Below are 14,364 nucleotides of genomic sequence, written 5' to 3' on the forward strand. Positions count from 1 at the left end.
CACACAATTTTATATATACCTCCAGTTGGAGAGGCAATCCTATCGGAAGATAAGTTCCACAATATGCTACTGCACCACATAACAAACTGGACAGCGACATGGTGTTGAAACGCACATTTCTAGTGTGCCAGTTTTATCGTGTGCTGATGAAGCTTTTAACTTTCGCTGTACATTTCACATCACTTTTCTTCAGAAGATGCTCTTTAACAGGCAAATATTTTTTATAATCTGGTCCAGCTGTAAAGGATTTACAATCCGTGTTTTGCAAATGCCTGATGTCAATGAAAATACGTCGACAAGCGCCCCTCTCCCCTTCCTTTTTCATGAAGCCACTCGCGCTCAGCTTTGTTCTACGCGTCTCCATCGCTCCGCCTACTCTTCCTATCGGGATTTTTTCATTGCATCCATTTTTGTGCATTTAAGAAATCTCCAAGAATTATAAACCTGGAGGAAAGCGAGAAAGAGAGAGTGTGGGGCTAGGACTAGAAAGAAAAACAAACAAACAAGAGAAGAGGCGACGTCTTTATTTCAACATGCGAGCAAACCCATTCTAAAGGATGACCGCGATGGGTTAGACAGGATTTAACATGATTGCAAAATAAAAGGCAAGAGCTCTATTCTATGTTTATCTACAATCCATCCGTGAATGGAGAAGGATAAATGTGTTTGGAATGTTTGTTTCCAGAAGACCGTATATGTTGGTTATAAAACCAAAGGGCCTCTGTCCAGCATCTCCAGTGTCTATCTCATAGGTTACTGGAATTGGGGAGTTTGTGTGAGAATTAGGCGATGATTCTGTTGGATATGTGTATTGTGATCCTCACCTATTAATTTCTCTGTATTTATTATGAGCTGTAGCAGCCTGCTATACCAGAACCTCTGAAACCCAATCAGATAACGTTCATGTATTGGGTGGAAATTGAGGCTATATAGGATTCATGTCTGCATCCCTTGTAAAAAGTAACATTTTGACACATTGTGTCTTATTCTTAAAGCCCAAATATAATGGAATGGGTCAGAATATGTGTGAACAATCCAACCGATATGTCTTGCATTAGGGTAGCCTATGCTAATGGTTATGACTATGAATACAAGAACCACATAAGTGGAATATTGCAGCCTAATATTAGAGTAGCAATTTTGCAATTTGGAAATGTTCTATTACAATTAAGTCTATCCATTATATCACTCAATGTTGGTATATTTAAAAAATATATATGTTATTATTACTTTTTAGCAATTGTGTGTAGCGATGTCAGCTCCACTCGGGCCCCGGGGCCCAGGCGCCCCCCCGCCGGCTGGAGCCCTATCCGACCTGCCGGACCTCAGCCACCTCACCGAGGATGAGAGGAAGATCATCCTGGGCGTCATGGACCGACAGAAAAAGGAAGATGAGAAGGAACAGTCAATGCTAAAGTAAGCCATTATGATTTGCTATCATTCAAACGTGTGAGAGAGAGAGTGGAGAAAGGGAGAGAGTCATTGTGGGTACATCGCGCGCTAACTGTCACGTCAGCTGTGCTCGTGCAGTGAGTGCTGGGTTGGGGTAACCCTGTTGTAACTGGTTGTCGCGAGCTGGAGCTGATCGCATTGCAAGGTTACGTAGCCTACGTCCTGCACATATTGACTGTTCTAATGGGCTAATCGTTCTGGGTGGAGAGAATATGTGATATTTATTAACATCATTGCCTCTAGAAATAGCGTTTACAATAAAGCAGCATATTGGCTATGCATTTAGTCTGTTCTACAAATGATGTTCGGATGATATGAGCAGGGAGAAGGATATTTGAGTCGACTGAAGTCGAGTAGCCTATGTCTTTCAACGGTTAGCAACGCATTTGAATCCTAGGCTATTAAGCGGCCTTCTCACTCTGTTGGCTTTGGGTTGGGTTAGCAAAGGGCGCCATCTTCGCGTCAAATCATACCACTTCCCTTTCAATCACGTACATATTACACAACAACGATTAAACACTGGCGTTTGAAGAAATAATGAGATATATCCTGTATAATGATTTTCAACGTTAGCCTATCTGTCAGACTATACTGCATCAGTGCTATGGAAACGGAAACATTCCCTCTTCTGTGTGTGCAGAATCAGATGTCGCTGAGCATTTCAGCACCACGGCGCTGTCCAGTTCTAGGCATAGACCAGCAGCACAGTTCGATGCCGCAGACGCTCACGCGTGTAGATAGACCATTCATTGCTATTCATAGGCTAAGCTTTGTGTGCCAAATTATTGACATGCTTTTAGTGTAAGACTAAATATTGAACACAGTTATCTCGATGTTGTCACTTCCTGCAGATACTGTATTATCCTTATGAAACGTTAACCGTTTCTGTTTACATAGACTGTAACTTTCTTAATTTTTTGTGAAAAAGTCTCAAACGGTCCTCTATTTTACTGTGGTTTTGTGGATTATATTAAGACTACTGTATTTGTTTTCATCTACTTTCCTCACCTTAAGTCTCTGGAATTTGAATAGATATGAAGAGATATTGTATCACAGGCTGGTTCTGAGGAGTTTCCTTGTGAATCTGCACAGTAGTTCAAGGGTCAACATGCAGGTTTTTCCAAAGAGCCTTTTGGATTCCAGATGTCAGGCCTTTTCTTAGTCCCAAATGGCACACTGTTTCCTTTATAATGCATTACTTTACCCTATGGGCCCTGCTCAAATGTAGTGCACTTTATAGGGAATAGAGTACCATTTGGGATGCACACCTTGTCTGAAGTACCTTCAGAGACTATGACGTCATGTGTCAGGCTTTTCAGGGGCATTCAAAGCTGATGATTTCCGTCATCGGGTAAATATTAACAGTTGGGCTTGTCCTGATGGGGACTGGGGAGGAAGTCGCCTAGTGGAGCAATACTGTGGTAAATATTAACAGTTGGGCTTGTCCTGATGGGGACTGGGGAGGAAGTCGCCTAGTGGAGCAATACTGTGGTAAATATTAACAGTTGGGCTTGTCCTGATGGGGACTGGGGAGGAAGTCGCCTAGTGGAGCAATACTGTGGTAAATATTAACAGTTGGGCTTGTCCTGATGGGGACTGGGGAGGATGTCGCCTAGTGGAGCAATACTGTGGTAAATATTAACAGTTGGGCTTGTCCTGATGGGGACTGGGGAGGAAGTCGCCTAGTGGAGCAATACTGTGGTAAATATTAACAGTTGGGCTTGTCCTGATGGGGACTGGGGAGGAAGTCGCCTAGTGGAGCAATACTGTGGTAAATATTAACAGTTGGGCTTGTCCTGATGGGGACTGGGGAGGAAGTCGCCTAGTGGAGCAATACTGTGGTAAATATTAACAGTTGGGCTTGTCCTGATGGGGACTGGGGAGGAAGTCGCCTAGTGGAGCAATACTGTGGTAAATATTAACAGTTGGGCTTGTCCTGATGGGGACTGGGGAGGAAGTCGCCTAGTGGAGCAATACTGTGGTAAATGTTAACAGTTGGGCTTGTCCTGATGGGGACTGGGGAGGAAGTCGCCTAGTGGAGCAATACTGTGGTAAATATGACTCACAGACTCCAAGATAACGGCAGGCCACCTCAGTTTGTGCTGCTGCCTGCGTGTGAATCATCCCTGGCTGTTTTTCCCCATCACTGAGTGCTTTTTGTATTTTTTTTCCCCTCTCTCTCTCTCTCTCTCTCTCTCTCTCTCTCTCCCTCTCTCTCCCTGCCGTCTCTCTCTCTCTCTCTCTCTCTCTCTCTCTCTCTCTCTCCCTCTCTCCCTCCCTGCCGTCTCTCTCTCTCTCTCTCTCTCTCCCTCCCTGCCGTCTCTCTCTCTCTCCCTCCCTGCCGTCTCTCTCTCTCTCTCTCTCTCTCTCTCTCTCTCTCTCTCTCTCTCTCTCTCTCTCTCTCTCTCTCTCTCTCTCTCTCTTTGTGTCTCTGTGTCTCTCTCTCAGAGGTAAAGCGATTGTCAGCTTTAGTCACTCACAGCCATGCGGACTGCCAGTGATGTCACAGCCTAGCGTAGCACAACTAACCAAGTGTGTGCAGCAGGGATGCTAGTCTACCTTACAGGCTACATGGTCACTCAGTCACTGTTTCTAAAGTTCATTATTTTCAGACACACACAGACTGGGGTGTTTTATTTTCTTTTAAATGAAACTTTATTTAACTAGGCAAGTCAGTTAAGAACAAATTCTTATTCACAATGACGACTTACCAGAAGACAAAAGGCCTCCCGCAGGGACGGGGGCTGGGATTAAAAATAAAATACACATATAGGACAAAACACACATCACGACAAGAGAGACAACACAACACTACATAAAGAGAGACCTAAGACAACATAGCTTGGCAGCAACACATGAAAACACAGCATGGTAGCAACATGAAAACAGCATGGTAGCAGCACAAAACATGGTACATACATTATTGGGGACAGACAACAGCACAAAAGGGCAAGAAGGTAGAGACAACAATACATCACGCGAAGCAGCCAAAACTATCAGTAAGAGTGTCCATGACTGAGTCTTTGAATGAAGAGATTGAGATAAAACTGTCTAGTTTGAGTGTTTTTTGCAGCTGAAAAGAGGAGAGACCCACGGATGTGTCTGCTTTGGGGACCATTAACAGAATGTGACTGGCAGAACGGGTGTTGTATGTGGAGGATGAGGGCTGCAGTAGGTATCTCAGATAGTGGGGAATGAGACCTGAGGTGGTTTTATAAATAAGCATTAACCAGTGGGTCATGCGACGGGTAGAGATGGTGGGCTGGGATGTAGCTAATGCAGAAATATGTATCATTCCATTATCTTAATTTTGCAGAGAGTGGTTTTACTTCAAATGATATGTGGTTGTTTTACCTACAATAGGTGAGCACACTTATTTTAAGTAAGACCCTCTGGATAAGTATGTAGCTAAGGGACTAAATGCAGATGTATGATCACCCTGTCATGTTCCCTATGTGGCCTCCCCCTCCCTCCCTCCTCTCCACTTCTCCCTCCCCTTCCTCCCCTCCATCCATTTTTCCCTCCTCCCCCTCTTTCCCTCTAAATGCCTCAGTTAACCAGTCTTCTCTCATTAGCAAAGGTGAACAAAGGAGTGTTTTGTCCCAAATATCACACTATTCCCTATATAGTCCATAGGGCTCTGATCAAAAGTAGTTCACTATATAGGGAAGGGTGCCAACTGGGATGCACACAGGGTATATGTCACCCTCACAGCAGTTACACATGTTAGTATTATGGTTTGGGCTGTTTGTCAACAAGTGATGTCAGCAGAGTGAACACTGTATCAGTCTGCAACAGCTCAGTTTGATAATAATGTCTACTGTTAAAAGCAATGTAGTTTTCAAGGGCTATTTGACATGGTGTGTTTTTATGCTGTATCACCTAACATGAGACCGGAACCTCCTAAGCTTTGATATGGACATAAATAGTGCACTATATAGGTAATAGAATAAGGCTGTGGCAAAAACTAGCGCACTATATAGGTAATAGGGTGCCATTTGATAGGCAACCTGTAACGTAATAGAGGGAATCCTGAGAGAGACAGGGAGAGAGACAGGGAGAGAGACAGGGAGAGAGACAGGGAGAGACAGAGAGAGAGACAGGGAGAGAGACAGGGAGAGACAGGGAGAGACAGAGAGAGAGAAAGGGAGAGACAGGGAGAGAGAAAGTGAGAGACAGAGAGAGACAGGGAGAGAGACAGGGAGAGAGACAGGGAGAGACAGAGAGAGAGGCAGAGAGAGACAGGGAGCGAGAGAGACAGAGAGAGACAGGGAGAGACAGGGAGAACCAGAGAGAGAGAAACAGAGAGAGACAGAGAGAGAGACAGAGAGAGAGATGTGGAGAGAGACAGGGAGAGAGAGAGATACAGGGAGAGACGGAGAGAGACCGAGAGACAGGAAGAGAGACAGGGAGAGAGAGAGAGAGACAGGGAGAGAGAGTGAGAGACAGAGTGAGAGAGACAGGGGGAGAAATGTGGAGAGAGACAGGGAGAGAGAGAGATACAGGGAGAGACGGAGAGAGACCGAGAGACAGGAAGAGAGACAGGGAGAGAGAGATGAGCCACAGGGAGAGTGAGAGGCAGGGAGAGACAGAGAGAGACAAAGATAGACAGGGAGAGAGAGAGAGATACATGGAGAGAGAGACAGAGAGAGAGACAGAGAGACAGGGAGAGAGAGAGAGGCGGGGAGAGACAGGGAGGGACAGAGAGAGAGAGAGACAGAGAGAGAGGGAGAGACAGAGAGAGACACACAGAGAGAGAGACAGGGAAAGAGAGATGAGACACAGGGAGAGAGAGAGGCAGGGAGAGACAGAGAGAGACAAAAAGAGACAGGGAGAGAGAGAGAGATACATGGAGAGAAAGACAGTGAGAGAGACAGGGAGAGAGAGAGAGAGGCAGGGAGAGACAGTGAGGGACAGAGAGACAGAGAGAGAGGGAGAGACAGAGAGAGACAGAGAGAGTCAGGGAGCGACAGAGAGAGAGAGACAGGGAGAGAGAGAGGGAGAGACAGAGAGAGAGAGACAGGGAGAGACCGAGAGAGACCGAGATAGACAGGAAGAGAGACAGGGAGAGAGAGATGAGACACAGGGAGAGAGAGAGAGGCAGGGAGAGACAGAGAGAGAGGCAGGGAGAGACAGAGAGACAGAGAGATACATGGAGAGAGAGAGAGATACAGAGAGATACAGGGAGAGACAGGGAGAGAGAATTAGGCAGGGAGAGACAGGGAGAGGCAGGGAGACAGAGAGCGAGAGAGATAGACAGGGAGAGACAGAGAGAGACAGCGAGAGACTGGGAGAGACAGGGAGAGAGAGAGAGACAGAAAGAGAGACAGAGGGAGAGACAGGGAGAGACTGGGAGAGACAGAGAGAGAGACAGGGAGAGACAGAGAGAGAGAAAGGGAGAGAGACAGGGAGAGAGACAGGGAGAGAGACAGGGAGAGAGACAGGGAGAGACAGAGAGAGAGACAGGGAGAGAGACAGGGAGAGACAGAGAGAGAGAAAGGGAGAGACAGGGAGAGAGACAAACCTCCAGGTGTGTAGGGCTTGCCAAGTCCCTGTCCCTGCTACCAAGACAATGGTAGACAATTCAGAATGTCCTCTCTAAGAATTACTATGCTGCTGAATTACATGTTAATACATAGTGACATGAATGGAGGAGAACCCATTGACCTCCCAGAGCCCATGTGTCTGAACCCTCTGTCATTTTTCCTCCATAACAATTAACCCAATATTGTTTGTTATTGTTTGAAGGGTGAGTGAGATGTGGCATTTAGAAAAACAGCCACGTACATAATCTTGATATTATTAGATAATGTACCAGTTACACTAAATAGCCAATCAAATGTTCAAGTTCTAGTGCAGGGTTATTCACCTCTGACCCCACGAGGTCCAGAGCCTGCTGGTTTTCTGTTCTACCTGATCATTAATTGCACCCACCTGTTGTCCCAGGTCTAAAACATATTAGAGGGGAACAATTCAAAAAAGGAGTAGAACTGGCATCAAGGTCCAGATTTGAGTTTACGGGTTCTAGTGCTTGGTCAATTTTATGTCCCTCTGATATAGATTGGTCGATTCCCCATACTAGCCTCCTATCCTTACAATATACAGTAACTCAATTTATTCCACTTTTTGTTTCCAATCCGATGTAGTCTCTATAGCAGCCATAAGGTGTTCTAGAGCTCTGATTTGTTCAGAGAAACATCCATACATGTACTGTGAGTTTAGTTAATGAACGGCACCAATACTAGGTGACGTGATACAATATGGAAGGATTAAAGGCAGTGTATGAGCGCATGCCTGCTGCAGCAGCCGGTCAGCTCCTCATGCTTCACTGAACCTCTGACTGTTACAGTAATAACAGATCCGGGACCCCTCCTCACCCAAACACCCTGGGATGCAGAGACCCAGGGCCACAGGGAGGATCCACAGATCCGCAGCCCAGGATTAGCAGCCCTGGTTGGGGTAACCCCAGAAGGTCCAGAGGAGACCTGGGGGTCCACTTCTTCCAGAGAGTGACCTGGTGCCCCATGGTGCCCCACGGCAGAGGAGACCCTGTCTCTGCAGCCACTCTCCCCTCCTGCGGTCCTTGTCTTGTAGGCTGACTCATTATCCGTGTCCCAGTGCTCACCAGGGGCCTCCATTGACAGCCCTAATTACAGCAGCTGCCTCGTGTGAGGGACTCCCACCGAGATAGTGCTATTCTGTGTCTAAAACGTCTGCTACCGTGGCCCTGTCCGGGTCCTGCACCCCCTGCTCCATCTCGTCTAAAGAGCAGGGCAATAGAGGATGCCCCGGTCCCCACCCCCCTGCTCCATCTCATCTAAAGAGCAGGGCAATAGAGGATGCCCCGGTCCACACCCCCCTGCTCCATCTCATCTAAAGAGCAGGGCAATAGAGGATGCCCCGGTCCACACCCCCCTGTTCCATCTCGTCTAAAGAGCAGGGCAATAGAGGATGCCCCGGTCCCCACCCCCCTGCTCCATCTCGTCTAAAGAGCAGGGCAATAGAGGATGCCCCGGTCTCCACCCCCCTGCTCCATCTCATTTAAAGAGCAGGGCAATAGAGGATGCCCCGGTTCCCACCCCCTGCTCCATCTCATCTAAAGAGCAGGGCAATAGAGGATGCCCCGGTTCCCACCCCCTGCTCCATCTCATCTAAAGAGCAGGGCAATAGAGGATGCCCCGGTCCCCACCCCCCCTGCTCCATCTCGTCTAAAGAGCAGGGCAATAGAGGATTCCCCGGTCCCCACCCCCCTGCTCCATCTTGTCTAAAGAGCAGGGCAATAGAGGATGCCCCGGTCCACACCCCCCTGTTCCATCTCGTCTAAAGAGCAGGGCAATAGAGGATGCCCCGGTCCCCACCCCCCTGCTCCATCTCATCTAAAGAGCAGGGCAATAGAGGATGCCCCGGTCCCCACCCCCCCTGCTCCATCTCGTCTAAAGAGCAGGGCAATAGAGGATGCCCCGGTTCCCACCCCCCTGTTCCATCTCATCTAAAGAGCAGGGCAATAGAGGATGCCCCGGTCCCCACCCCCCCTGCTCCATCTCGTCTAAAGAGCAGGGCAAGAGAGGATGCCCCGGTCCCCACCCCCCTGCTCCATCTTGTCTAAAGAGCAGGGCAATAGAGGATGCCACGGTCCCCACCCCCCTGCTCCATCTCGTCTAAAGAGCAGGGCAAGAGAGGATGCCCCGGTCCCCACCCCCCCTGCTCCATCTCGTCTAAAGAGCAGGGCAATAGAGGATGCCCCATTCCACACCCCCCTGCTCCATCTTGTCTAAAGAGCAGGGCAATGGCAATAGAGGATGCCCCGGTCCCCACCCCCCTGCTCCATCTTGTCTAAAGAGCAGGGCAATAGAGGATGCCCCGGTCCCCACCCCCCCCTGCTCCATCTCGTCTAAAGAGCAGGGCAATAGAGGATTCCCCGGTCCCCACCCCCCTGCTCCATCTTGTCTAAAGAGCAGGGCAATAGAGGATGCCCCGGTTCCCACCCCCTGCTCCATCTCGTCTAAAGAGCAGGGCAATAGAGGATGCCCCGGTCCCCACCCCCCTGCTCCATCTCATCTAAAGAGCAGGGCAATAGAGGATGCCCCGGTCCCCACCCCCCCTGCTCCATCTTGTCTAAAGAGCAGGGCAATAGAGGATGCCCCGGTCCCCACCCCCCTGCTCCATCTTGTCTAAAGAGCAGGGCAATAGAGGATGCCCCGGTCCCCACCCCCTGCTCCATCTTGTCTAAAGAGCAGGGCAATAGAGGATGCCCCGGTCCCCACCCCCCTGCTCCATCTTGTCTAAAGAGCAGGGCAATAGAGGATGCCCCGGTCCCCACCCCCCTGCTCCATCTTGTCTAAAGAGCAGGGCAATAGAGGATGCCCCGGTCCCCACACCCCTGCTCCATCTTGTCTAAAGAGCAGGGCAATAGAGGATGCCCCGGTCCACACCCCCCTGCTCCATCTTGTCTAAAGAGCAGGGCAATGGCAATAGAGGATGCCCCGGTCCCCACCCCCCTGCTCCATCTTGTCTAAAGAGCAGGGCAATAGAGGATGCCCCGGTCCCCACCCCCCTGCTCCATCTTGTCTAAAGAGCAGGGCAATAGAGGATGCCCCGGTCCACACCCCCCTGCTCCATCTTGTCTAAAGAGCAGGGCAATAGAGGATGCCCCGGTCCCCACCCCCCTGCTCCATCTTGTCTAAAGAACAGGGCAATAGAGGATGCCCCGGTCCCCACCCCCCTGCTCCATCTTGTCTAAAGAGCAGGGCAATAGAGGATGCCCCGGTCCCCACCCCCCTGCTCCATCTTGTCTAAAGAGCAGGGCAATGGCAATAGAGGATGCCCCGGTCCCCACCCCCCTGCTCCATCTTGTCTAAAGAGCAGGGCAATAGAGGATGCCCCGGTCCCCACCCCCCTGCTCCATCTTGTCTAAAGAGCAGGGCAATAGAGGATGCCCCGGTCCCCACCCCCCTGCTCCATCTTGTCTAAAGAGCAGGGCAATAGAGGATGCCCCGGTCCCCACCCCCCTGCTCCATCTTGTCTAAAGAGCAGGGCAATAGAGGATGCCCCGGTCCCCACACCCCTGCTCCATCTTGTCTAAAGAGCAGGGCAATAGAGGATGCCCCGGTCCACACCCCCCTGCTCCATCTTGTCTAAAGAGCAGGGCAATGGCAATAGAGGATGCCCCGGTCCCCACCCCCCTGCTCCATCTTGTCTAAAGAGCAGGGCAATAGAGGATGCCCCGGTCCCCACCCCCCTGCTCCATCTTGTCTAAAGAGCAGGGCAATAGAGGATGCCCCGGTCCACACCCCCCTGCTCCATCTCGTCTAAAGAGCAGGGCAATAGAGGATGCCCCGGTCCCCACCCCCCTGCTCCATCTTGTCTAAAGAGCAGGGCAATAGAGGATGCCCCGGTCCCCACCCCCCTGCTCCATCTTGTCTAAAGAGCAGGGCAATAGAGGATGCCCCGGTCCACACCCCCCTGCTCCATCTTGTCTAAAGAGCAGGGCAATGGCAATAGAGGATGCCCCGGTCCCCACCCCCCTGCTCCATCTTGTCTAAAGAGCAGGGCAATAGAGGATGCCCCGGTCCCCACCCCCCTGCTCCATCTTGTCTAAAGAGCAGGGCAATAGAGGATGCCCCGGTCCACACCCCCCTGCTCCATCTTGTCTAAAGAGCAGGGCAATAGAGGATGCCCCGGTCCCCACCCCCCTGCTCCATCTTGTCTAAAGAACAGGGCAATAGAGGATGCCCCGGTCCCCACCCCCCTGCTCCATCTTGTCTAAAGAGCAGGGCAATAGAGGATGCCCCGGTCCCCACCCCCCTGCTCCATCTCGTCTAAAGAGCAGGGCAATAGAGGATGCCCCGGTCCCCACCCCCCTGCTCCATCTCGTCTAAAGAGCAGGGCAATAGAGGATGCCCCGGTCCCCACCCCCCTGCTCCATCTTGTCTAAAGAACAGGGCAATAGAGGATGCCCCGGTCCCCACCCCCCTGCTCCATCTTGTCTAAAGAGCAGGGCAATAGAGGATGCCCCGGTCCCCACCCCCCTGCTCCATCTTGTCTAAAGAGCAGGGCAATAGAGGATGCCCCGGTCCACACCCCCCTGCTCCATCTTGTCTAAAGAGCAGGGCAATGGCAATAGAGGATGCCCCGGTCCCCACCCCCCTGCTCCATCTTGTCTAAAGAGCAGGGCAATAGAGGATGCCCCGGTCCCCACCCCCCTGCTCCATCTTGTCTAAAGAGCAGGGCAATAGAGGATGCCCCGGTCCCCACCCCCCTGCTCCATCTTGTCTAAAGAGCAGGGCAATAGAGGATGCCCCGGTCCCCACCCCCCTGCTCCATCTTGTCTAAAGAGCAGGGCAATAGAGGATGCCCCGGTCCCCACCCCCCTGCTCCATCTTGTCTAAAGAGCAGGGCAATAGAGGATGCCCCGGTCCACACCCCCCTGCTCCATCTTGTCTAAAGAGCAGGGCAATGGCAATAGAGGATGCCCCGGTCCCCACCCCCCTGCTCCATCTTGTCTAAAGAGCAGGGCAATAGAGGATGCCCCGGTCCCCACCCCCCTGCTCCATCTTGTCTAAAGAGCAGGGCAATAGAGGATGCCCCGGTCCACACCCCCCTGCTCCATCTTGTCTAAAGAGCAGGGCAATAGAGGATGCCACGGTCCCCACCCCCCTGCTCCATCTCGTCTAAAGAGCAGGGCAATAGAGGATGCCCCGGTCCCCACCCCCCTGCTCCATCTCGTCTAAAGAGCAGGGCAATAGAGGATGCCCCGGTCCCCACCCCCCTGCTCCATCTCGTCTAAAGAGCAGGGCAATAGAGGATGCCCCGGTCCCCACCCCCCTGCTCCATCTCGTCTAAAGAGCAGGGCAATAGAGGATGCCCCGGTCCCCACCCCCCTGCTCCATCTCGTCTAAAGAGCAGGGCAATAGAGGATGCCCCGGTCCCCACCCCCCTGCTCCATCTCGTCTAAAGAGCAGGGCAATAGAGGATGCCCCGGTCCCCACCCCCCTGCTCCATCTCGTCTAAAGAGCAGGGCAATAGAGGATGCCCCGGTCCCCACCCCCCTGCTCCATCTCGTCTAAAGAGCAGGGCAATAGAGGATGCCCCGGTCCCCACCCCCCTGCTCCATCTTGTCTAAAGAACAGGGCAATAGAGGATGCCCCGGTCCCCACCCCCCTGCTCCATCTTGTCTAAAGAGCAGGGCAATAGAGGATGCCCCGGTCCCCACCCCCCTGCTCCATCTTGTCTAAAGAGCAGGGCAATAGAGGATGCCCCGGTCCACACCCCCCTGCTCCATCTTGTCTAAAGAGCAGGGCAATGGCAATAGAGGATGCCCCGGTCCCCACCCCCCTGCTCCATCTTGTCTAAAGAGCAGGGCAATAGAGGATGCCCCGGTCCCCACCCCCCTGCTCCATCTTGTCTAAAGAGCAGGGCAATAGAGGATGCCCCGGTCCCCACCCCCCTGCTCCATCTTGTCTAAAGAGCAGGGCAATAGAGGATGCCCCGGTCCCCACCCCCCTGCTCCATCTTGTCTAAAGAGCAGGGCAATAGAGGATGCCCCGGTCCCCACCCCCCTGCTCCATCTTGTCTAAAGAGCAGGGCAATAGAGGATGCCCCGGTCCACACCCCCCTGCTCCATCTTGTCTAAAGAGCAGGGCAATGGCAATAGAGGATGCCCCGGTCCCCACCCCCCTGCTCCATCTTGTCTAAAGAGCAGGGCAATAGAGGATGCCCCGGTCCCCACCCCCCTGCTCCATCTTGTCTAAAGAGCAGGGCAATAGAGGATGCCCCGGTCCACACCCCCCTGCTCCATCTCGTCTAAAGAGCAGGGCAATAGAGGATGCCCCGGTCCCCACCCCCCTGCTCCATCTTGTCTAAAGAGCAGGGCAATAGAGGATGCCCCGGTCCCCACCCCCCTGCTCCATCTTGTCTAAAGAGCAGGGCAATAGAGGATGCCCCGGTCCACACCCCCCTGCTCCATCTTGTCTAAAGAGCAGGGCAATGGCAATAGAGGATGCCCCGGTCCCCACCCCCCTGCTCCATCTTGTCTAAAGAGCAGGGCAATAGAGGATGCCCCGGTCCACACCCCCCTGCTCCATCTTGTCTAAAGAGCAGGGCAATAGAGGATGCCCCGGTCCCCACCCCCCTGCTCCATCTTGTCTAAAGAACAGGGCAATAGAGGATGCCCCGGTCCCCACCCCCCTGCTCCATCTTGTCTAAAGAGCAGGGCAATAGAGGATGCCCCGGTCCCCACCCCCCTGCTCCATCTCGTCTAAAGAGCAGGGCAATAGAGGATGCCCCGGTCCCCACCCCCCTGCTCCATCTCGTCTAAAGAGCAGGGCAATAGAGGATGCCCCGGTCCCCACCCCCCTGCTCCATCTTGTCTAAAGAACAGGGCAATAGAGGATGCCCCGGTCCCCACCCCCCTGCTCCATCTTGTCTAAAGAGCAGGGCAATAGAGGATGCCCCGGTCCCCACCCCCCTGCTCCATCTTGTCTAAAGAGCAGGGCAATAGAGGATGCCCCGGTCCACACCCCCCTGCTCCATCTTGTCTAAAGAGCAGGGCAATGGCAATAGAGGATGCCCCGGTCCCCACCCCCCTGCTCCATCTTGTCTAAAGAGCAGGGCAATAGAGGATGCCCCGGTCCCCACCCCCCTGCTCCATCTTGTCTAAAGAGCAGGGCAATAGAGGATGCCCCGGTCCCCACCCCCCTGCTCCATCTTGTCTAAAGAGCAGGGCAATAGAGGATGCCCCGGTCCCCACCCCCCTGCTCCATCTCGTCTAAAGAGCAGGGCAATAGAGGATGCCCCGGTCCCCACCCCCCTGCTCCATCTTGTCTAAAGAGCAGGGCAATAGAGGATGCCCCGGTCCTCACCCCCCTGCTCCATCTTGTCTAAAGAGCAGGGCAATAGAGGATGCCCCGGTCC

The 14,364-nt window shown here is 52.4% G+C and overlaps 1 protein-coding gene across 12 annotated transcripts in view; it reads left to right on the forward strand.

The window, feature by feature from the left end:
* Positions 1-1,244: 1,244 nt before the first annotated feature.
* Positions 1,245-14,364, forward strand: part of LOC109901689 (regulating synaptic membrane exocytosis protein 2) — a 230,432-nt gene continuing 217,312 nt past the window's right edge. For all 12 annotated transcript variants that reach the window (XM_031786937.1, XM_031786933.1, XM_031786943.1 and 9 more), the window contains exon 1: positions 1,245-1,416. In XM_031786937.1, the coding sequence (XP_031642797.1) occupies positions 1,253-1,416 (164 nt within the window). In that variant the 5' untranslated portion in view covers positions 1,245-1,252. The remainder of the gene's footprint in view (positions 1,417-14,364) is intronic.

The sequence above is a fragment of the Oncorhynchus kisutch genome, linkage group LG13 (genome assembly GCF_002021735.2).
Source record: "Oncorhynchus kisutch isolate 150728-3 linkage group LG13, Okis_V2, whole genome shotgun sequence".
NCBI lineage: Eukaryota > Metazoa > Chordata > Actinopteri > Salmoniformes > Salmonidae > Oncorhynchus > Oncorhynchus kisutch.